This window comes from Gorilla gorilla, chromosome 6, assembly GCF_029281585.2.
Source record: "Gorilla gorilla gorilla isolate KB3781 chromosome 6, NHGRI_mGorGor1-v2.1_pri, whole genome shotgun sequence".
Taxonomy (NCBI): domain Eukaryota; kingdom Metazoa; phylum Chordata; class Mammalia; order Primates; family Hominidae; genus Gorilla; species Gorilla gorilla.
The window spans coordinates 152,852,408-152,875,962 of NC_073230.2; the positions used below are offsets into that span (position 1 = coordinate 152,852,408).

Here is a 23,555-nt window from a genome sequence, read left to right on the forward strand (position 1 = left end):
TTTTTAATTCCTTAAATACAGATAAATCATAGTAAATAAGAAAACTTTAAAAACTGTCTTCATCATCACTGAACAATATGGGCATAGATAATCAGAGAGGTGCCTTGAAATTGTAAATGTATTTTTTTTCTTTTATTTTAAGCTGGTAAATACAGGGTAAAATCTCTTTAGATCTCAATCATGCCTATTAGACACACAATTTTATTTAAACTATTTAACCTGTCAGATTTAAGAAAATAATTTGGAAAACTCACTTTTGTAACAAATTGCAGGTACAAAAATTACTCATTTGGAATAGTCAGAATACAGATGCTACCCACCTGTGAGCACGGATATATTCATATTTCTATGTCAGACCAAAATCCTGCTTAAACACACAAACATTCCTAACAATGTCATAATGTTTACTCTTTCTCCTGGCTTAACAAACTATATTTCTGATATTATTGGAAGATTATTGTTAGAATTGAAGGAGATAATACAGGTTGAGCAGCCCTTATGGAAAATGCTTGGGACCAACCAATAGTGTTTCAGATTTTGATTTTTTTCAGGTTATGGAATATTTGCATACACATAAGGAGATACCTTGGTGATGGGACCCAACTCTAAACACAAAATTCATTTATGTTTCCTATACACCTTTACACAGAGCCTAAAGGTAATTTATACAATATTTTAAATAAGTTTGTGCATGAAAAAAGTTTGTGTACATTGAACCATCAGAAAGCAAAGGTGTCCCAAAAGTGGGATTTTCCACTTCTGGCATTATGTTGGTGGTGCTCAAAAAGTTTTGAATTTTGGAGAATTTCAGATTTTTGATTTTTGATTAGGCCTGGTTTCTCCAGTCTTAGGGGACCTAGTAAGCTAGGCCCACTTCCACCAAACCACAGATGGAACTCACATGGGGAGTTTACACTTGAAAGCTTTTTTTCTTGTCTATCCACCCAATTTGTTCACTTTTCTATGAATTAGAAAGCATTAATGATAACTATTCAATTTGTGATTTTGAATATTTTCTTTCCATTGTACATGGAAGGTTGACTGGTGTTAGGAGATACTCCATCCTGGGCCACCCATCAATCACCTGTTCTCCTTGGCCAGTGCATAGCAATGTATGTCATCATCATAAAAACCTTCCACATCCAGCCATTTATTAATTATTTTTCATTCATTTTGTCAGATTTGGTGGAGAGAGCAATTCTGGGATCTAGTCTCATTTCAGTTTTTACCTGGAAACTACATTCATGGATCTTGAATATAAACCTCATAAACCTTCCACACAATTATCTCTGTCTCTGAGTCAGATTCCCAGGAACCCAAGCTGAAACAAGTGGAATTTAGCAGCGCCTAGCAAAATTACGTATGAATTTCCTCCGTGACTCAGAAATCCCATTTCCAGTGATACGGCAAAATATAATGATACATACACAAAGGTATGTGGTGCTTGTAACCTGGAACTCCTTGGACAAAGACTTTCCTACTCTACAGGACTGTGTTGAGGACAGAGAAAATAAATAATTCTCAAGACAGTCATAAACCTAAGCCACTAGTACATATTTACAATTTTTACTTACGAAATAGTGACAGGTTCTCACTATGTTGCTCAGGCTGGAGTGCAATGCGTATTTGCAGGTGCAAGTATAGCACACTGCAGCCTTGGATTCCCAGCCTCAAGAGAGCCTCCTACCTCAGCCTCTCGAGTATGTGAGTACCTGTGCATCAGCATGCCCAGTTACATATTTACTTTTATATGGGCAGCTGCTAACATATTTTAGAGCTTGTAGATTATACCGTGTATAAGTGTAATGGGTGGCTGCTTAGTATCTGAGGTTAACTTTTCTTCCAGACTCTTCTGTCATGGTATAAAGGTAGCAAGTGCCTTTGGATTTGCTTTTAAATATTAAAGCAACTGCAGTATACTCCTGTTATATAAACATAGGTGTGCCCTTGGGGATAGGATGTGAGAGGAGCTTTTGTTGGTTTTTAGAGACTGCCCCACTCCTTGGCAGGCAGAGTTGGGGCAGGCCAGCAATCAATTCTCTTAAGAAGCTCCAGGGCCTTCCAGCCGAGATTTAAAGTTAAGGAACCTGCTGGGTCAGTCCAAGCGCCTTTGACCAATATTTGTTGGCAGGAATGTTCACTGAAAACCTCTAATGGGACTTGCTCTGAAGGTGGGAGGAATCTGAGCCAGAGACTCAGACTCTGACCTTCTGAGACTCTCAAGGAGTTGGTTCCCTCTGGCTCTGTTGTTGGCTGAGGCTGGAAGGCTCTGGCGCAACCCCCAGCCCTATATTCCATAGTAGGAAGCTGTCTGCAGGATTAACACTAGTATATGAGGCTGTCTTTTCTCTTGTTATGGTTTTGGATGTGTATTCATTCATATTTTTTCATTAATTTAGTTTACAAATATTTGTTGATCTCTAATGTTAGGTACTCCAGGCACTGAGAATAAAGCAGTAAACGCAACAGGCAAGATCATGGAGCTCTATATTCTGGTTGGTTAGACAGGCCCTAGCAAGAAACAGTGGAGATAGTCATAGAGAGTGATAATGTTTAAGGAATAAATGGAGAAATGTGATGAAGTGAAACTGGATGGACAGTCCTAATTTCAGTATGGCCACTGGGGAAGACTGCTCAGAGGAGGGTGTTTGAGTTGAAACTAATTAAGAAGAATAAATTGGATTTTCAAGAGCTGAAAGAAAGTCCAGAATAGGAACAAATATCTTGATATTTTTTAAAACAAGAAATCTAATGTTACATGTTGTGGTCTTTACATTCAGGGACAGTTCTAAAATACTTTAAAGATGTGTATGGATAATATATGTTATCGCCAACCCCCTGATACTCAACTAGAAAATATCTGAGTATGCAACAAAGAGGAAATAGTTAAAACAAATTACAGAACTTATGATTAAAAATTATCATTAAAAATATCATATATAAAAATGGGAAAGTATTTTTAAGGAGAATACAAAATAGCAGCATGTAATCACAGCTAGCAAAAATGATGTATTGATTTGTAAAGATATGCAAAGATAGAAGATATGTAAGCATAAACATTTTGGTTGAGGACATTACAGAAATTACAAATATTCAAATACTTTAGTGTCATTGTTTTTTCAATAAAGGTTTTACAATTAATCAAAACTAACAATGTGGGAATTTATTTTTATACAGTATTACCTGAACTTTCACTACGCTTCTCTTAGTCCTAAAATATGGACTTAAACGCTGTGGGAATTCCAGTGCCTAGAATAGTGTCTAGAATTTAACAGGCACTCACATATTTTAGATAAATTAAAACATGGATACAAGATACTAGAAAGAGGGAAAAAAACTGATATGTTAAGAAAATTTGTTCCTTTCTCCTTTTTGTTGGTGAATCAATGAAAACTATAAATGATATCAGGTCAAAGAAAGATATCTTAATGTGATCTGGGGAGAAGTTTTTTATTTTTTAAGGGTTCTGAAAAGGCAAAGAGGTAATATTAAAAATGTCTTTTTTGTCAATTTATAATTACAGAGTATTCGGAAAGGACAAAAATATTTGAAGATGAAACCAATTACCAACTTAGCCCCAGAGACACATTACTAATATTTTATTATATTTTCTTCTAATGTTTTATTTTCCTGGCTGTACATATATTGTTTTAATGAATTTAGCATCATTTTAATGCAGAGCTTTATATCTTAATTTTGTCTATTTTATCATGAATATTTTTCATTTCCTTTAAGAAGTCTTTGAACATAGAATTTTTAATGATTGCAAAATTACTCACTCAATCACTCTAGGATATGCTATACTTTATTTAAGCAATCTTCTATTACAGACACGTTTCTTCCAGTGTTTCACTTAACAGTGAAAATATTGCTAAAAAATATTTGCCTCATAGCCCGGCTTCTCCCTGTCTCCAGTGCTTCTTCCTTCACCTTTCCACAGCTGCTGATCCTGGGAGCATGCCCTCACAAACCTCCCACACATGTATCTCTATCTCTGAGTCAGATTCCCAGTAACCCAAGCTGCAACAAGGGGGACTTAGCAGTGCCTAGCGAAATTACATATGAATTTCCCCCATGACTCAGAAATCCCATTTCCAGTGATAGCGTGAAATATAAGGATACATGCACAAAGGTATTCATTGCAGCACATGTGTAACAGTAGAAGTACCAGAAAAATAACACATACCGGAAACTCAAGTGCCTGTCAATAAGGGACTTATTGAATAAACAATATCATATCCATACACCATGGTATAATAGAGTATACAGTGTATCTCTATATATTACTATCAGGCCATATCCAGGAAATAATGCTAAGTGAAAAAAAGGAGGAAAAAATGTATAGAGTATGTTATTGCCTTATCCAGTGAAGAGAAGACTACTAATATGTGTGTGTTTGTGGAGAATTAAACCACAAAAAATGCACAGAAGGAAGAAGGGAATTGTTTGAAGGAAACAGGGACAGAATACAGGTTTCTTAAGATCTTAATTTGGACCCAGATTACTATTTTACATAATTTTAAACAAAATTAAATTACACAAGCAATTCCAAAACTAAAAAATAAAATAACCAATGAATTGACATGTACATCTGTTTAGCGGTATAACCACAAAGAGAGGAAGTATTGGAAGTGACTTTAAAGATAGTATTTTGACTTTATATATATATATAATAAAATATATCATTGGGACAAAAAGAACTGCAAGTAATCTTTGTTACAATAATGATCATATTGCTGGTAGTAGTGCTATTATTCATATTTTGCAACTCTTGTTTGTATATCTTGGGATAGAGCAAATGGGTCATTACACTGGTGTCTTATAGAACCGGAATTTTTCATCATGAGAGATAGGAGATACAGAGGTAAGATTGTTGAAATCAAATTAAAACCCTGTAGCCCCAAATCTGATCCGAAGTATCAGTATAAACCAAAAATATCTATTTCTTAGCTGTGCCTATTTAGAAGGCCTAGAAACAATGATCAAACAATGCACAACTCTAACACCCGGATTGGAGTTTCTAAATGCAAATTAGGACTCCCAGAAATATGGGCTGTATGTTAAAAAAAGAAGAAGAAAGAAAAAAATAGGGCTTTTTGGAGAAATGGCAGTTCTGGGCCTGAGCGGGAAATACATGAGATGAAATTGAAACCTCCTGTTATATTAAAAAACCAGGAAGCCCATTAAGGTTGGGTGGAAAAGATTCAGGAATCATCTTGAATTGGCTCCCAATGGCCAAACAGGACAATTTCAACATCAATAAGGATAATAAATGAAACACATTGTGTTTCCAATCATGATTTCATAATAATTCTAAGAAAAATTTAAACACATTGGTGACCTCTGGAAGATGCTAGGGAAACAACTCAATATTGGAAACTGGTTTTAAAATGAGAAAGAGAGAATTAAATATTTATTTTGCCTTTTCTATATAAATTATACCATAGAGTATGTAATTGGTGAAGGAAAGTGTGTTTTATAAAACTATTCCAAATAACAAATAAAAGGAATATTAAAATTTTAAAGCCATCATTTTAGAAACACAAATTAATGGGTCTAGGGCTAAGCAACGGTTATTAAGGACTGCCAACCTCACAGTAAGAGAGAAAATCAGACCATTGTGCTCTACCCAATAGAAGTACATACTACCACCTATAAAATAGGTCAAAAATTCAAACATGAATCTGATCAAACCTCTAGATCAGGAGTTGAGAAAGTTTTCCTTAAAAGGTCCGACAAATATTTTAGACAAATATGGGCCATATGGTCTCTGCTGAAACTATTCAACAATGGCAGACACTGTAGCTTGAAAGCAGCCACAGTTTGTGAATGAATGGGCATGGCTGTGCTCCAACAAAACTTCATTCACAAAAACAGGGGCTGGCCTCAGTTTGTCAATCCTGACCTAAAATCGAGATCTAACTTTTAATTTGTATTATACAGAAAATACAAGGAAAAGATGAATATGTTAAATCAGTGGTCCCTAACCTTTTGGTACCAGGGACCTGTTTATAGAAGACAATTTTTCCATGGACCTGGCAGGGGTTTCAGGATAATTCAAGTGCATTACCTTTATGGCACACTTTATTTCTATTATTAGTACATTGTAATATAACATGAACTAATTATACAACCCACCATAATGTAGAATCAGTGGGAGCCCTGAGCTTGCTTTCCTGCAACTAGATAGCCCCACCTGAAGGTGATGGGAGACAGTGACAGATCATCAGGCATTAGATTCTCATAAGGAGCACACTACCTAGACCCTCTGCATGAGCAGTTTGCAATAGGGTTCGTGCCCCTATGAGACTCTAATGCTGCCACTGATCTAACAGGAGGCGGAGCTTAGGTGGTAATGCAAGCAATGGGGAGCGGCTGTAAATACAGATGAAGCTTTATTTGCTCACCCGCTGCTCACATCCTGCTGTGTGTTCTGGTTCCTAACAGGCCATGGACTGGTACCCCCGTATTAAATGATACCACAGGAAGGCAATCAATTTGCCTTTCCAGGTTTTCACCATTGCACCTCCCTGTGCCTGGAATCCTCCTCCCACAGATGCACACATGGCTCATTCCCTGACTTCCTTGAGGTCTACTTTCAAAGTCCAGACTGAAGTAAACTGTTCAACAAAGAGTAGCTGGTGTCTTCAACAACAGCAACAAAACTGCAAGAAATAGAAAGTTGGAAAGGAAACGCGTATCTTAAAAGAGATATAAAATTTGTATCAAGAAATCAAAATATTTGGGTTTTATTTAAATTTCAATGTTAACACTTTTTTTTTTTTTTTTGAGACAGAGTCTCACTCTCTTGCCCAGGTTGGTGTGCAATGGCATGGTCTCGGCTCACTGCAACCTCCACCTCCCGGTTCATGTGATTCTCCTACCTCAGCCTCCCAAAAAGCTAGGACTGCTGGTGCGTACCACCACACCCAGCCAATTTTTTTATTTTTAGTAGAGTGTTGCCACGTTGGCCAGTCTGGTCTCAAACTCCTGACCTCAAGTGATCCACCTGCCTTGGCCTCCCAAAAAGGACTGGGATTACAGGCATGACCCACCATGCCTGGCCCAATGTTAACACATTTTGAAAAATAAGACAATCATGGAAATAAATGATGACACTAAGAAATTATTCTTTTAGGTGTGATAATGGTGACTTGCAGTTATGTTTTTAAAAGACTTCATACCTTTAGAGATATATATTTAAATACAGATGAAAAGACATGTCTGCTGTTTGCTTCAAAATAATCTTGGGTGGGGAAGAGGGGCTACAGGTGAAATACAACAGACCTCGAGTTGACTATTTTGGGGACTGGGGAATGGCTACATGGGGGTTCATTGTACTATTCTGTCTACTTTTGTATATGTTTAACATTTTCAGTAATTAAGAATTAAAATAACAAACACACAAAATATACCTTAGAATCGGTGGCAGGGATTAAAAATGTAGGCATAGATGAAGAAAAACAGGTTGAGTTAGCTAAAGAGGAGAATCCCTTGGGGCAATTAAGAGGCATTATGGTGATGAGATTTCGCCTGCTTGTCCCTTAGTGTTAGAATAAAAAAGTTGAAGTGAATCAGATCCACTCTAATGTCTCTGAGTAAACCCATCCCCTCCCCAAATCTCTCAGAAGGGAAGGAATTCAAAGAGGTCCAGAGCTTGGGGCTGAGGGTTCAGGGCACTGCCAGCTGCTCACTAGTATCTGTATGCCCCTTCTTCTTTGTACAGCATCTTGATTTCTTCAGAGACGCCAGTGCCCATTTAAAAATAGCCAGCCCTTCAGATCTCCTGGTAGTTAGGTCTGGAAGTCAGGCCTCCCACTGATTCTACATTATGGTGGGTTGTATAATTATTTCATTATACATTAAAATGTACTAATAATAGAAATAAAGTGCATAATAAATGTAATGCACTTGAATTATCTTGAAACTCCTGCCAGGTCCATAGAAAAATTGTCTTCTACAAAACAGGTCCTGGTACCAAAAGGCTAGGGACTACTGATTTAACTAGGCTGGCCGTTAAAATATAAATAGAAGTCTAGGGCTTCCAGAAAATACATGGTTTTATAAACTAAAAGTAGGTGTATCCATTCCAATTTATTATTGCATGGGTGTAATTATGGTGCCTGGAGTAGTAGTGGCAAACTTGTAGCCATAAGGATAAAATAACACACCATGACAGGGGCAGGCAGTGATAGGGAGACAGAGACTGACCATGGGACATCATAGAGTCACTGCCCCAGAGCTGGACTACCTACCTGTACTTCATGTTTCATAGAAAAAATAAACTGCTACATGGTTAATCTGCTATACTAAGGCTTCTGCTACATGTGGCCAAACATAAGTAAGTAGTCACTAATATCTGAAACCTAAAACATCCAAAATGAGACTCCTGATCTCCTCTAATCCATCTTCTCATTGTCCTTTCACAGATCACTAAACAGCAGCACCTGTGTTTAATTTTTTGTCTTTTTCAGACCAAAAATCTCAACTCCTCTTTTTCCTTACTCACTCCATCAGCCAAGCCTGTTGGGTTCTCCCTTTGAGGTGTGTCCAGAATGGAACCTGTTCTCAGTAGCTCCACAGCTTCTATCAATCTTGTCTGGGCCACCACCATCTCTCCTGTGGTCTACTTCAGTGGCCTCCCGATTGGTCTGCTGCTTCAATCTTTGCCTCCCACAGTCTGTTCTCCACCATCAATCAGAGGGTTCCTTTTGAAATTTAAGTGACATCATAGCAATCTTCTGTAGAAAATACAAAATGTCTTCCCATCTCACTGCAAATAAGGTCTAAAGTTCTACTCCTGGCCTGTCAGTTCTTACATGACCTGAGCTGTCATTCACTGAGTTCCCATCATTCTGGCTTCCCTGATTGCCAGGTGTGTCCCTGGCCAATGGATGAAATGAGTACTCAGACACAAGTATGCAGTATAAGAACAGCTAGGTGACTGCCTGGCTGTAGTGGCCAGAGAGCAGCCCCGAGAAGCTGAAGCTGCTTGCTTTTATTTACTGCAGGCATAATGCCGAAAGGCTGGAGCCTACACAATCTGTAAATGACTAACATTTATTGTTCCTCATTCAGAGAACATCATGGGCGTGGATGTTCAAATGTCAGCTCCTGGACAACTTCAAACAAACAGGCTTGATCAAGACAAATTCTCCTACACTCCCTTGTACCTACTCCTTGCCCTCTGCCTCAGGGTCACAGAACAGCTGCCTTCAGCTATTCTCCCCTGGAGCTTTGCAGAGCCTTCCGACCTTACAGAAGGGCCACTCCCTTTCCCTTGGAACATACCAAGCAGGCTTCCCTTCCAGGTTTTTTCACCCTCACTCCTCACTCTGCCTGGAATCTTCCTCTCACAGATGCCCACATGGCTCATTCCCTCACTTCCTTGAGGTCTCCTTTCAAGTGCTACCTACCAGACCAGCCTTCCAAGCTGGCCATGAGCTTGTTTGCACTCATCTCTATTCCCCTTTCATCTTGGTCATCCTCCGTGTTGCAGAAAACTGCATTTCTTTGGTTCTCCTGTTCCCTGGATCCTGGTGGGTTCAGCCCATGGGAGGCAGAGGTAGAAGACTGAAATCAGGAAGGAAGAAGGAAGGAGTGTAAGTGTTTGCTTCTCTCTTCAGGCTGTATTTCTGGTAACCACAGTGTCTTCTCTGAGACTCCAGCTTCTAGCAGACAGACCTTTCATCTGTGGTTCCAGCTCCTGCTGGGAAGGCATAGCATGGCTCCAGCTTCTACCAGGTGGCCGCAGCACCTGGACTTCAGTAATACTACCATCTCCCTCTGCTGGTTCTGCTGTTGCTGATCTCTGGGTTACTTGCTGTCCCCTGTGTGTATTTTCAGCTCCTCTATCATGGGTATAGTCAATTCCCCATACTAAATCCCTTCTGCTAGCAACGCCAAAAAATCCTGACCAATCCAACTTGGCCTGACTGATAGGACTTCCCTGAACGTCTTAAATAAAATAGCCTCCATCAGCCTTCCTGTTGTCATGCTATCCACTTATATTATCATCTTTCATGGATCTTAGCAATACCTGATAGAGCACATATATATTAGTTTCCTTAATGCCTATCTCTCCCCTGGAATACAAACCTCATGATGGCATGATTTGCCTGCCTCGATCTCTGCTAGACCCCCATTGTCCAGAATGCAGCGTGACCAACAATAGGTGCTCACGCAAACAAACAAATATTCTTTCATGCATTTAAGAGGTACTGATGAGCACTCTCTACGTTCTATGTACTAGACATGGAGATAAAGTGGTAAGACAAGCTTTTCTATTCAGCTTTGGCCACAGGAGGGAGTGGCAGTGAGGGCCCAGCCTCTCTTGTGTCTTGGTGCATTTTAATCATCCTGCTTTTGATTTGTGTTGGTTCCAAACTGAGTGGAAAATCACCTGTATTGCAATGGAAGCTTGTTGAAGAGGGGAACCAACTCTATTGTTTATCCTGAGTCAGACTCCCTAAGAGGGGAACAAACACTCACCTGACATGGAGTGGGATCTTGGGCACCTTCTTAGAGACCTTGAACCGGTCTCTGTCCCCATAGGTGTCGGTGAAGTACACTCCGGCTACACTTGTCACCTTGTTCCCAGGGAACCTGGAGAGCACCTTGTCAGGGCCGTGCCGGCTGGCCCAGTACCAGGCCTGGCCCCCGATTAACAAGCCCCCTCCGTGTTTCACAAACTGGATCAGCGTTGCAGTCATGGTGTCATTGTAGGCATTGATAGAGTAAACCCCTAGAGGCTCTCCTGGTTCTGGCTTGACCTGTGCCTCAAGCCCAGCATCCTGCAGGATGTTTACTAGAGGTGCCAGGGATGGATGCACTCCCACGGGAGCCCCAGGACAGGGACAGAGCCAGCTCACTGCATTGAGGAGAAATGGAGCCAAGCCAGCATGCGACAGGTAGCCCTCATGGGACACAACCACGAGGCGGCCTCGGCCGTAGGAGGAGGCAGCAATGAGCACCTGGCCCTTGTCATTCACCATCACGGGGAAGGCAGCCTCTCCAATAAGAAGGAGTTCACTGGGGACGGGGCCTCTGGGGACATCCCAGCATGTCACTCCATCCATGAGGGCCTCAAACGCAGCAGCAGCAGTGGTCGCCATGGTTCTATCAGCTGCTGCAGGGGGAAGCAAAGACTTTCATGTATTTAAGAGATACTGATAAGCACTGCTGGTCAGAACAGATGTAGGAACAGGTGAAAAAAGCAAACAACTAAATGCATTCACCTCCAAATTTTACTGGATTCCCCATTGTGGGCCAAGCACTGTTCTAGCACTGGGAGTACAGCAAGAAACAAAACAGATAAGGTTTCCCTTTTCGTGATTTGAATATTTTAGAAGGAGAAAGATAATGAATAAATAGGTAGATAAACAGATAAATAAAATGCAACAATCACTATGATGAAAATAAAACACGATGATGTGACATGGAGGAACTGGAAGACTACTTTAGATTGGGTGATAGGAAAGGACTCTGAGAAAGTGGCATTGAAGCTGAAACCTGAAATGCAGTGAGCAAAGGGCATTCCAGCAACGAGACCACTTTGGGGTGGCTGAGAGCCAGGAGCAGGGAGGAGCAGGACCCCAGGAGGAGGGAGGGATGGGCTAGATCCTGTAGGGCCAGTAAATCAAGGTGATAGTTAAGTTCGTGTGCCTGAGTTGACACAGTGCTTGATTTTTTTGAACAGAAAGGTCATAGACCTGTCAAAACATGCCTTTCTTCTGACAGCTTTGCTAAGTTGGAAAGTGCCCCCTAATTTATCAAATCTGCCCTAATGGAGAGGACCCTCCTCTATTTGGTAGCATTATGCAGTTTCCGGAGGTCTTTTAAAATTGGCTGTGCCCAACACTGAGACTATTTGTCCCTTTAAGCAGCCCCTCTTGGATAAATGACTTCAGTCTCAGTTTCCCCATCTACAAAAAGAGAATAATACAGCCCTGGGAAGATTGTTTTTGAAGATTAAAGGAATATGGATAGGCCAGGCGCAGTGGCTTATGTCTGTAATCCCAGCACTTTAGGAGGCCGAGGCCGGTGGATCACCTGAGCTCAGGAGTTTGAGACCAGCCTGGCCAACATGGCGAAACCTGTCTCTACTAAATCTACAAAAAATAGCTGGGCATGGTGGTGTGCACCTGTAATCCCAGCCACTTGGGGAGGCTGAGTCATGAGAATTTCTTGAACCCTGACGGTGGGGGGCGGAGGTTGCAGTGAGCCGATATCGCACCAGTGGACTCTAGCCTGTGCGAAAGAACAAGACTCTGCCTCAAAAAATAAAATAAAGTAAAATAAAATAAAGCAAAGAATATGTCTAAAAATGCCTTGTCTGGGGTTGGTACACATACAGTGAGCACGGAATAAACGAGAGTGTCTGTCCCTTTGCTGTCCTTTCTAGTTTCCCGGATTGCCGAGGGCAGCGTTGCAGATTGCAGTCGTGCAGTAGTCCCCTGGCTGCCTGTGCCGCCTCCCTTTGCGCATCTCTGACGAGCCCACTGTAAGGGACTTTCCTGTGTGCTCTGATGGCTTCTCACCTCTGCAGGTGCACAAGGCAGCCCTGAAGTAGCGGTGAGTTGACACTAGGGTGAGCTTCGCCCAGTAGAGCGGGGATTCATAGAAGAGTGCCCCGTGGCTTTCCCGAGGTGCCCATCAGAGGTCCTCGGAAGGCACCCGGAGGAAAGGAGCGCCATGTGGAAGACCCTCAGCCACATGCTCCTCCTGGCTTTCCCTTTTTCCTTGTCTCATTCTCTCCACTTCCTCATTTGGGCTTTTTGGTCTCACTTACCCCAAAAAAATTACCTGCAGGTAAGCCCTTGCATAAGGCTTTGCTTTAGGGCAGAATCTAAACTAAAACACACACCAAGCCCTTGAGCCACAAGTGCCTCCTTCCTCTCTCTCTCCTGCTTCTATATGCAGTCAACCACCTCATTTGGTTAATCTCTCACCATCTCTCTCTCAAACATCAGCCCCTTTAGTTGGCAATCATTCTAGACTAAACCGATATGGTTTTAGTCCCCAGGATGTATTCTCATCCACAATCGTCCTCTGCAAGAACTCTAACAAGAACCGTTACATTTCGTCCACTACTCTCTAAGGTGAAACTTGCAGAGCGCCTCAGCCTGGCTTCTCCAGGGTCTGGCATGCCAGTGATTACTGGACGTTTTTCCTGCCACTTTCTTCCACTAAATCTCTCCAAGCTCGGAAAGGTTGGCATTCTGAGCATGCCCTGCATTTCCTGTAGAATTCCATCTCTTTCCCTCTTCCCTTCCTATCCACCACCTTTTTCTTAATACTGCTCGCGGGAAAGAAATTCACAAAAGAGAGCCAATACTCGGCAGAGCATTGAGAATGCGGGTACCTGATCTCAGCCTCAGAAGTTACCAGTGGAAAAAAGCAGCCGAGAGAGATCCGGAAGCCTGAGCTCAAGATCGTGCTAGCTACCTCCCAGAAGACAAGCGACGTCTTTCACTTCTGGGGCAGTACCAGTTTGACAGGATAAACAAAAACAGACAAAAAACCTCAGATGAGTAATATGTCCCGGAAAGCTGACCCAGCATTCCGCAACGAAATGTGCCCTCGTGCACGCACACACCATGCACATCTTTGTCAAATTCGTAATTTACAAGTTCAAATAGGAGGGAGAAACGTGTTTTGAGACAAACTGCTAATAGCACCAGACTAACAAAACGAAATGAAACCAAAGACCTAGACCTAAGAAGGGAGGGACACCCCCTGACGCCGGGAATGGCCTGGGGCCTCTAGCACTTTGCGGCGACCCCCAGTGCCCTAGGTGCTCAGCTGCCGCCCCCACCCCAGGACCCGCTGGGATTGGAAAACTCACCCCTGAGCAGTGCGGATCCCTAGGGACTGACGGACAGGCTCTGCAGTGGCGCGCGGGGGACGTGTCGGAGGCGGGGCGGGGCGGTCCCGGAGGCGGGGCGGTCTCGGAGGTGGGGGCCGTCCTGGAGGCGGGGCCGTCTCGGAGGCGGGACTGTCCTGGGGACTGAGCTGTCTCGGAGGTGGAGCCCTGCGGTCCCGGAGGCGGGTTGTACCGTAGGCGGGGCTCTCTCGTAGGCTGGCCGGTCCTGGGGGAGAGGCTGTTCTGGCGGCGGGGCTGTCTTGGAGGCAAGGAGGTCTCGGAAACGGGGCTGTCCCGGAGGCGGGGCACAGGCTGGGGTGAGGCGGAGCCGACCCTGAGGCGGGCCCGGGGCGCGGCTACCGCTCCCTGAGCCACGCCCGTGGTCTCCCGTTCCATCGGTGGACCCCACCTTGGGCCGTGCTGCGGGCTCTCGGGGCGCCTACCAGGTGAGCGACCCCGCCTTCCCGGAGGGATGCTTTGGCCTGCATGGGGCCCCAAACCGGCTCCCTCAGGGTCTCTGCGGGTTCTTGGATGCGAGAGGGGACCCATCCAGTTTGCTGTCGCACTTGATAAGAAAAGCAAACCCTAAGTCTCCAATAAACCATATTTGGGGCGAATAGTTCCCTAACAACAACGTATGCCACGGGGGAGGCCCCGCGTGGAATCAGGCTCCCTTCCCTCCGATCCTGGGGTGGGCTCAGCAGAGCCGGTAGCCGTCGCGTCGCCTCCGTCGCTGGAGCCTCTGCGTGGAGGGCTGCCCCCTAGTGGTCAGCGGCGGGCCATGCACTTCGAGCCCGGTGGATGCTTATGGCCATGGGGCGGGTGCTCAATTAGGGCATTTTTCTCTAAGTATCCACAGAAATGCTGCCCAGTAAGTTATATTCTTGCTGGGAAGGAAACGTACTTGTGGCATCACTAACACAGATTCGTCCGTGCATGGCTGGAGAAATTAAGCTAAAGCTATAGAGTGGCTGGTGCTCGAATTTCTACGCAAGAGAAGTCAGAAGGTGAAAATCAAGGTGGAAGGGTGTGGTCAGGAGGAGGATTTGGTGTAGTCTGGAGTTTAGGAACGTCTTACCTAGGAAAGTGATGAGTGTGCTAGAATGAGGGAAAAAAAGTAGTCTGTCTGCATCTTGCCCACCATTGAGTCCTCATTGCCTATTTTCATTTCTGACATAGAATAGGCTTTAGTTTCTTAATAAATAACTAAATATATGCTAAATAAATAAGGATACAGTGAACGTCCAAAAATATCTGTCGAATTAGTGAGTTAATAACTGACTTCGGAGGACTAGTGGAAATCTGATTGGCAGAGGACCAAATACATTCAGGTTTCAGAAATAAAGAGCAAGGAGAAACTTACACAGAAAAGAAATTGTGGATAAGACTTGCCAGAATTTGGAATAATTCCGGCTAGAAATCCAACGTGCAGTGAAGTACATTGAGTTCTTAGGCTTCATATCAGGGAACAACTGACCTTTGGGAGCTGAAGTGGGAGATGGACATCAAAGAAAGTGGGTCAGTAAAGTTCCACGTTAAAAGGTGACTCAGGGCCGGGTGCGGGGGCTCACTCCTGTAATCCCAGCACTTTGGGAGGCCGAGGCGGGTGGATCACCTGAGGTCAGGAGTTCAAGACCAGCCTGGCCAACATGGAGAAACCCCGTCTCTACTAAAAATACAAAAAGTAGCCGGGTGTGGTGGCACAGGCCTGTAATCCCAGCTACTCGGGAGGCTGAGGCAGGAGAATTGCTTGAACCCGGGAGGTGGATGTTGCAGTGAGCAGAGATCATGCCACTGCCCTCCAGCCTGGGCGACAGAGCGAGACTCCGTCTCAACAACAACAAAAAAAGCTGGCTCGGTATCTTTTATGTGTTTGTACTCTTAGGTTTTAACCAGTCTCCACCTACATCAACCTCACTCCTCATGGTAAAGTACTACTATTGTTCTAAATTAACTCCTGAGAGTATTTTGGTGTTGCTCTAATAGAAGAAAGGGGCTTTAAACAAAGGTGATTTTTCCAGGGTCAGAGAGCAGAAAGTACTTGCCATTTGGGAGCAGGAGCTGCCTGAGGAATGGAACCTAACAACATAGGAACGGCATAATGGTTCCTAAAAAAAAAAAAGGAAGAAAAAAAAGATTAAAGATGGTAACCAGCATTTACGTTCTGGCTAAAGAGTGTCCGAGAGAGAATACAGTCATGGGTTCTTAGTTTCTGTTTTTGGTTAGGCGAGTAAAACCCCTTCCTCATCCTCTTTTCCCCTTTCACTAGAGACAGAAACTAAAAACCATGAGTTCAGGCAGCTAGAAACCTAAAATAAAAGAAAACAGAACAACAACAACAACAGCAAAAATAAGGTGGGTTGGATAAGCTTCGAAATGGTTACTGCTTATGCAAAGGTGCAGGCCCCAGATCTTTCCTTTTACTTGGGAGAAAACAGAAGCCATTCAGTGAAAGTCAACATATCCTTACTGGACACTTATTCTGTGAGGCACTCTGGGAGATAGAAATGCTATTATGGTCAGTAAATCTAGAGAGGAAAAAAGACAAGAAAACAACTATACCAAGGCTACAAATCAGGTGCAAGGGCACATAGAAGAAGCAGCAATTATTTCTGATCAAAGGATTAGAGAAGAATGTGCACAGAAGGTGACACAGAAACTCAGCTTAGAAAAATGTATATTTGCGGGGAGATAAAGGGGAAGGTATTACAATGTGAGGCTGTATAAGATTCCAAAGCACAGAGATATGAATGTGAAAGGCTTAATTTGAGAAAGACAAAATATTCATAGTGACTGAAACTTGTTAGCAGAACTTGCATAGTGCTAGCTCTAAAGAGAAGTTTGGGCTCGGTTTAGAGGGACTTTGGCTGCCATACTAGGGAGTTTGGATTCCATTCTACAGTGTGGAGGAAGATTTTTTAAAAGCACCATTTAGTAAACACTGTGGTTGCCTCCTCAACATCTATTCCCTACACTACCCCTATTGTCCTTTCTAACCAAATCCATTTTTTTTTTAAATCAGATAATCCACCTCTCCTTTATGAGATTCAGGGGACAATGAATTCATCTCCAGTTCCAAGGATAGATCTATATTAGCTTAAATCAGGCAGGCTAACTCATACTTCTTGTGCTTCCATGACAGACTCTTTCTGGGTTATACATAATAAATATACATAAACAATATTATACTTCATTGTCCAGCATATACAAGAGGCAAACACAAATCAGAAATATTATTTTTACCAGTGGTACATGAGTCCATTTTTTGTCAAATAGAGAGCAATTGCTGCAGTAATTGCAGTTTATCACTAAGCCAGATGCAGGGGTTACTCATACATATGCCTTCTAATTGTGGGCTACTATTAATAGTCATTGGCCTCCTTCTTAAATTATTTTCAGTCATGAGCTTAACTTAATGTGGTACCATATATTCTTTCTTTTAAGGACCTTAAGAATCTGGGAAGAATTAGCCACACTCTAATTTAGGAACAGAGATGGATGAATCCACCTATGGACATTTACTGGTATGAGTCACTGGGGAAGTTTACTAAGTCACTATTTAAGATGATCCAGAACAGGTGTCTACAGCTGCCTTAAGAATGAGTACTGTGGTGGTGATGAAAATGTTCCTCTCAGATGTCCAACTGCAGGGGGTGGGTATGAAATTGCCAGATGGCCCCAGCTGGTGTGCTCTGGAATCCTTGGCACCAAGGCCATGCTGCCAAGGGCTTCTCCAGGCTGGTGATCAAATGTAGTGAGGATCCTAAGGCAGGCCCATTCCTGGAAGACATGGGACTCTCCCGATGGGTGAGTTTGGCTTAAGGACTCCTCATGGTCCTGAAGGAAACTCTCTGAGACCTGTACTTCAGTAGAAGCCTTTCTTTCCTTTGCTGTCTCCTTCCCAAGGGTTAAACCTACATTGCAGTCTAATGGTGGCTCTCCCGGCCTTCTCTGGCTCCCTCGACATTTTCTCTCACAGGCATTTCCTTTAATAAATCTCTTGCATATCTGATCCTGTCTTGGCTTTTGCTTCTTGGAGGACCCAGAATAACACAAGTACTGTCATAATTATATCTCCTCAGTTTAAATCTCTCAAGTGTAATTACTAAAATTGTGTTGTAGTGGAAGTAAAAAGCAAGGTTACTAACTTGAGAGTATCTATGAAACACTCACCCATTAAGTTTCATTCTTTAGTACATTTATAATAACTTTTATTCCAATTGTAGCATGGTCTATCTCCAAGGGCAAGTTCCTGCCTGCGTCTTCATTGAAAACAGTGGAACTTTGAAGCAATGGGGGAGTTTGTTGCTTCTCTTGACAAGCGGCCAGCCCTAATTCAGAGTTATAAAAGTTTTCATATTCTGCTTTTGGCATATCTGTAAAATATACTTGGGCATACATTTTTTTTTCTGTTTGGATCATAAGTGTGTGAAATATACATGGTATGAGCCAGTTATATTCCAATCACAGAGGATGTCTTGGAACACATCACTGCCACTCCAGAGGTACTGAAACTTTCTTCCTCTAGTAAGGAACATGGCTGGGGTGAGGGTGAGAAGAGATATTCTTACATTTATAAACTGTTTCTCCCATGACCAGACCACACCAGACATAAAGTTTGATTTTGTCCTGAAGATTTCAGTTGTCTTGGAGCCAGTGGAACTGAGTTAGCCCAAGAATGAGAGTGGATGTCCTTTTTCTCTTTCTGCCTTTGAAATATCAGGTTCATTGGACAGGTGCTCAGTAGATCCAATTTTCTTTAATTGCACCTACATCAGTGTAATATAAATGTCTTCATTCACAATCCCACAAGGGTTGTAGATATCAATATGCTGGGGGATAGTGTATGGGAATTGAGGGTCATAGTAGGTCAATACTATATAAGAAAATTCCAACAGAGAGTGAGTCAAAATCCCTACTCCTATGGGACCAGTGACTATTATTGTCTATTTATTTACTTATTTGAAAATGTAAACAATTATTTCCCAGTGGACTAATTACAAAGTTCCTGTGACATCAAGATCATTCCTTCTCAAGGCTTTTCATTATATATTGTCATTTTGGTTTGACTCAAGACTTCCGCCAAGTCTAGGGGATCTGTACGGAACTATCCTTTCCCAAGGTACATCATGCATACTTTCTGCTATTAATTTTTTTTTCAGTCTGTCCCTTGTGGTCAATCAAGAAAAATGCAGACTTGAATCTCTATAAGAAGAGCAAAGGTTCTCCCTTTTTAAACCTTTGAACTGAGAAAAAAAAAAAAAAGCAGCTGCCCCTGCCATCCAGAAACTTGTCTGGCACTAACGAGGCCATATTGTTCTCCCATTGTACTAAAACAATTTCAGAAAACATCAACATCAGATAAGGTCACTCTGAGACCATCATAAAGTAAGGCACATACATGATCACCATGCAACCCACAAAATACTGATCATCCTTCTCTTATCTAAAATGAGTAATTGCACTTTTTAGAAACCAATCGCAGCTTTATTCTCATTTTATTTATTTATTTATGTTTTTTTTGAGACAGAGTTTCACTCTTGTTGCCCAGGCTGGAGTGCAATGGTGCAATCTCAGCTCACCACAACCTCAGCCTCCTGGGTTCAAGCGATTCTCCTGCCTCAGCCTCCTGAGTAGCTGGGACTACAGGCATGCGCCACCATGCCCGGCTAATTTTGTATTTTTAGTAGAGACGGGGTTTCTCCATGTTGGTCAGGCTGGTCTCAAACTCCTGACCTCAGGTGATCTGCCCACCTTGGCCTCCCAAAGCGCTGGCATTACAGGCGTGAGCCACCGCGCCCAGCCTTTATGCTTATTTTAGTCAGCTCTCCTTGTATATGTATTGAGATCTTAGTTGTTGAATTGTTTCTGGTTCTTGACAGTATGTCATCCAAAACAAAGTCTCCCTTCTTCAGACACTTCCCAAAATTATCCAACCAAAGCCCACAGCCTATAATAGGTTCTTTCTGACACCTTTTTACTGATATACCCACAGTTCTCTATGGTGTGCATTTTCCCTAGCTGCAATGAACAGATTCAACTTGTTTAATTATAGGTGTGTTTCCATTGGTCTTTGGCTGTAGGGCATTAATAATATTATGTACTATTAGTGCATTAATAATATTAATAATGCCCTATAGCCAAAAGTACTTTTACCAGTGCTAGAGATCCACCAGGCTTTCTGCTAAAGGTCACTCTAACATTACGGACACAAGTCAGTTGTTTGTCTTTTAATGCTTTTGCCAGCTGAAATAGTTTATCTCAGAGTTTTCTATGAGGATCTGAGATTTAACTCTGCTCTAGGTGTTGAGAGCAACAAGCTCATAGTGCCAGTTGTCTTGTGGTTAAATGTCAAAAGCCTTAATTAAGGCTTATTATTTTCTCCTTTGTAATAGGTTGGCTCCAAGGCTACACAAGCAGCAAGAAGAAAAGGAAAAACTCTGTTTTATTAAAGCTCCACTTGCCTATCTACCTTGGTGGAGGGTCAAGAAAAGGTTTATAACCTATTTGCAGGTTTTTGGCTCCTGTTTGCAGCACAGAAACCACAGACAATAGGTAAGCCTGCTGGGCCCTGGCCTACAGGGTCTGTTCAGGAAGAAGAGGGGTCTTCTCTCTAAACCTGTGAGATCTCTTCTAGACTCTTTTATAGATTGTTTTTATATTGTATGTTTGATCATTTTGTCCTCCCCTAACCCCCTTTGGGCACTATCTCAGACTTTAAATATTCTAAATAATTTTGGCAGTATGTGAAAAATGAATTTTATGTCACTAAGCGATTCATGGAAATATTTTTGTAGTACCTACATGTACAGATTTCTTAACCAATTATGTATATTTGAGTTCCTAAGAATAGAAGTAACTTTTTAATGACCTTCAGGTACACATATTTGTATTAAAATAAACCTTGGTTCCTAACTGTCATCATTGGTCACTACATTTTTTTTTAAAGTTGCAGTTGCTTCCCAACCTCTATTTATCTTTCATTTATTTACTCATCCCTTTATTCTATTTATTTCTAATATAATGAGCACCTATGAAACGCACCCAATCTCAGACTAGAACATCAATAACTTAAGCTACTCAAGCTTTCCTATCAAAGAAATGCTTCTTTATAGCACTGAAATGCACAAGAATCCAAATGCATAGGAAGCATTTCTTAGTTGTCTTGATTGTGAGGTAAGTTGTTTTTTTGTGTAGTTAGAAGAAAGATCTCTGAGAAGTTGAAGATCACCTTCTGCCCCCTCCCTATTGAAGACTGACTGCAATGATATGGGTCAAAGAAAGAAATCATTTTAAGAGTAGAAGCCAAGCAGGAGTACAAAGGCTTTGTAAGGAGTAGAGAACAGAGGAGGGAAATAGTCTTGAAAGAAGGGATAGAGTCTGCTACTTTTGTTGGCAAAAAAGAGTCAACATCTAAGGCCATCCCTAGTTACCTGTTGGCTTTGTTAGGTACATATATTAGGTGAGGTTTTGACCTTGGGTGAGGACATTGCTTTAAGCACTAAATAGATCAGATTAATCCCGTGAAGAGGAGATAGGAAGTATTTCTGATAAATACTGCTTTGAAGATTGGCTGCAAGGCCAATACTCATCAGAGAGCTCCAGTTGACTATGGGAGTTAGACAACAGAGGAAAGTAAACTCATGACATATTTCAATTTCTCTTTACAGAAATTCAGACTCAGTGGTGTGGTAGAAGATAAAATAATTTGGGTTATTTCTGTGATAACATGGGCAATCTGGAAACTACTCCCATTTGTGAGGGTAAATCTCTATTATGATACATGGAAAATAGGACAGATGCTAATTCAGGTAAGAAAAGGTCTTTGTATTATACAAATATTTACCTTCAGACAGAAATGTTAATGAAGATGGAGAAGGAACAGCTACCAAGAAACTAGGGATAGTAGGACACAAAAAACCTGGTAACCTGGTAGTGAGTATGAACCAGTCTGGTGCCTTGCCTCCAGAGGAGCAGCAACTGAGCAGAGCTAATGGACAACCAGCCCTGCACTTCCCTAGAGCACAGACCAGCTCACTATGCAACCACCAAGCAATAAGCACCCAAGGAGAACCTACCAGCCATGGATCCTCAGAAAACAGACCAGCTAAGTGCCCAGCCTTCAGGGGACAAGCAGCTGAGGAGGCATACCAGCCACACAAACTTCTGCAGCCAAGGCCACTGAGGTACTTGCAGGCACCACTGACATTAACTACAGCTAAAGAAGCTGCATGGAGACTACACTACTGCATCCACCCAGAACAAAAACAAATGTACCTTACCCAACCAACATACTAGGACACATCTGCAGGTGTAAGTCTTTTCCGCTGAAAGTTATGCTACAAAGTTAGAAAAGGTGATTATTCCATCAGATGCACAGATGCCAGTGCAGGGATACAAGAAACATAAAAAAGCAAGGGAACATTACACCACCAAAGAAACACAATAATTCTCTAGTAACTGACCCCAATAAAAAAATAAAAATTTATGAATTTCATGAAAAGGAATTCAAGATAGTGAGCTTAAGGAAACTTGGCGAGACATGAAAGAACACAAACAGATCATTCAACAATCGGGAAAAACAGTTCATGATCTGAATGAGAAATTCAACAGAGAGATATCATAAAAAAGAACAAAACAGAAATCTTGGGGCCAAGAAATTCAATGAATGAAATAAAAAACACAATTGAGAGCTTCAACAGCAAAATAGATCAAACAGAAGAATTTTTGAACTTGAAAACAGGCCTTTTGAAATAGTCCAGTCAGAGGTAAAGAAAAAAAAAAGGAATGAAGAAGTCTATGGCATTTATGGGACACCATAAGTGAACAAATGATTGGATTTTGGCAACTTAAGAAGAAGAGATGAAGAAAGGCAAAGAAAGCTTATTTGACAAAGTAATAGTTGAAAGCTTCCCAAGTCTTGGAGAGATATGGACATCCAGATCCATGAAGTTCAAAGGATCCCACAAAGATTCAACTCAAAGAGGTCCTCTCTGAGGCATATAACCAAACTGTCAAAAGTCAAAGACAAAGAAAAAAATACTAAAAGCAGCATGAGAAAAGCATCAAGTCACATATAAGGGAATTGCCATTGGACTATTAGCAGATTTCCCAGCAGCAACCTTGCAGGCCAGGAGAGAATGGGATGATATATTTAAAATACTAGAAGAAAAAAAGCTGCTAGCCTAGAATACTATACCAGCAAATCTTTGCTTCAGAAATGAAGGAGAAATAGTCTTTCCCAGATCAGCAAAAGTTGAGGGAACTCTTTACCACTGGACCAGACTTACAAGAAATGCTTGAGTATTTCTACTGGAAAAAAGTTTTCATGATAATTGCTACCATAAAAAAACATGAAGTATAAATCTCACTGCTGGAGATAAATGCATTATCAAATTCATAATGCTTCATTACTGCAATGGTGATATGTAATGTTTCAAACCTCTAGTATGAAGGTTAAAAGCCAAAACAGCTGGGTGCTGTGGCATGTGCTCGTAGTCCCAGTTATTTAGGAGGCTGAAATGGAAGGCTCATTTGAGCCCAGGGGTTTGAGTCCAACCTGGGCAACATAGTGAGACCCCATTTAAAAAATAATAATAATTTAAAAAAATGCAGCTCTGTGGGATGCCAAAAAGTGAAAATTGTAATAATGATTATAGCAATGATAAGTTGTTAAGGAATAAACAATATA

At 41.9% G+C, this 23,555-nt stretch overlaps 1 protein-coding gene across 3 annotated transcripts in view; it reads right to left on the bottom strand.

Moving 5' to 3' along the window:
* LOC101130783 (TRPM8 channel-associated factor 2) overlaps positions 1 to 20,158 on the bottom strand; it is a 38,474-nt gene extending 18,316 nt beyond the window's left edge. Inside the window, exons 1-2 of one of the 3 annotated variants that reach the window (XM_055347557.2) lie at positions 13,847 to 20,158; positions 10,492 to 11,125 (exon numbers count right to left, since the gene is read on the bottom strand). In XM_055347557.2, the coding sequence (XP_055203532.1) occupies positions 10,492 to 11,114 (623 nt within the window). In that variant the 5' untranslated portion in view covers positions 11,115 to 11,125; positions 13,847 to 20,158. Of the gene's footprint in view, positions 1 to 10,491; positions 11,129 to 13,846 lie in introns of all 3 variants that reach the window. The other 2 variants (XM_019031813.4, XM_055347560.2) reach the window with 2 other exon arrangements.
* Positions 20,159 to 23,555: the final 3,397 nt, after the last annotated feature.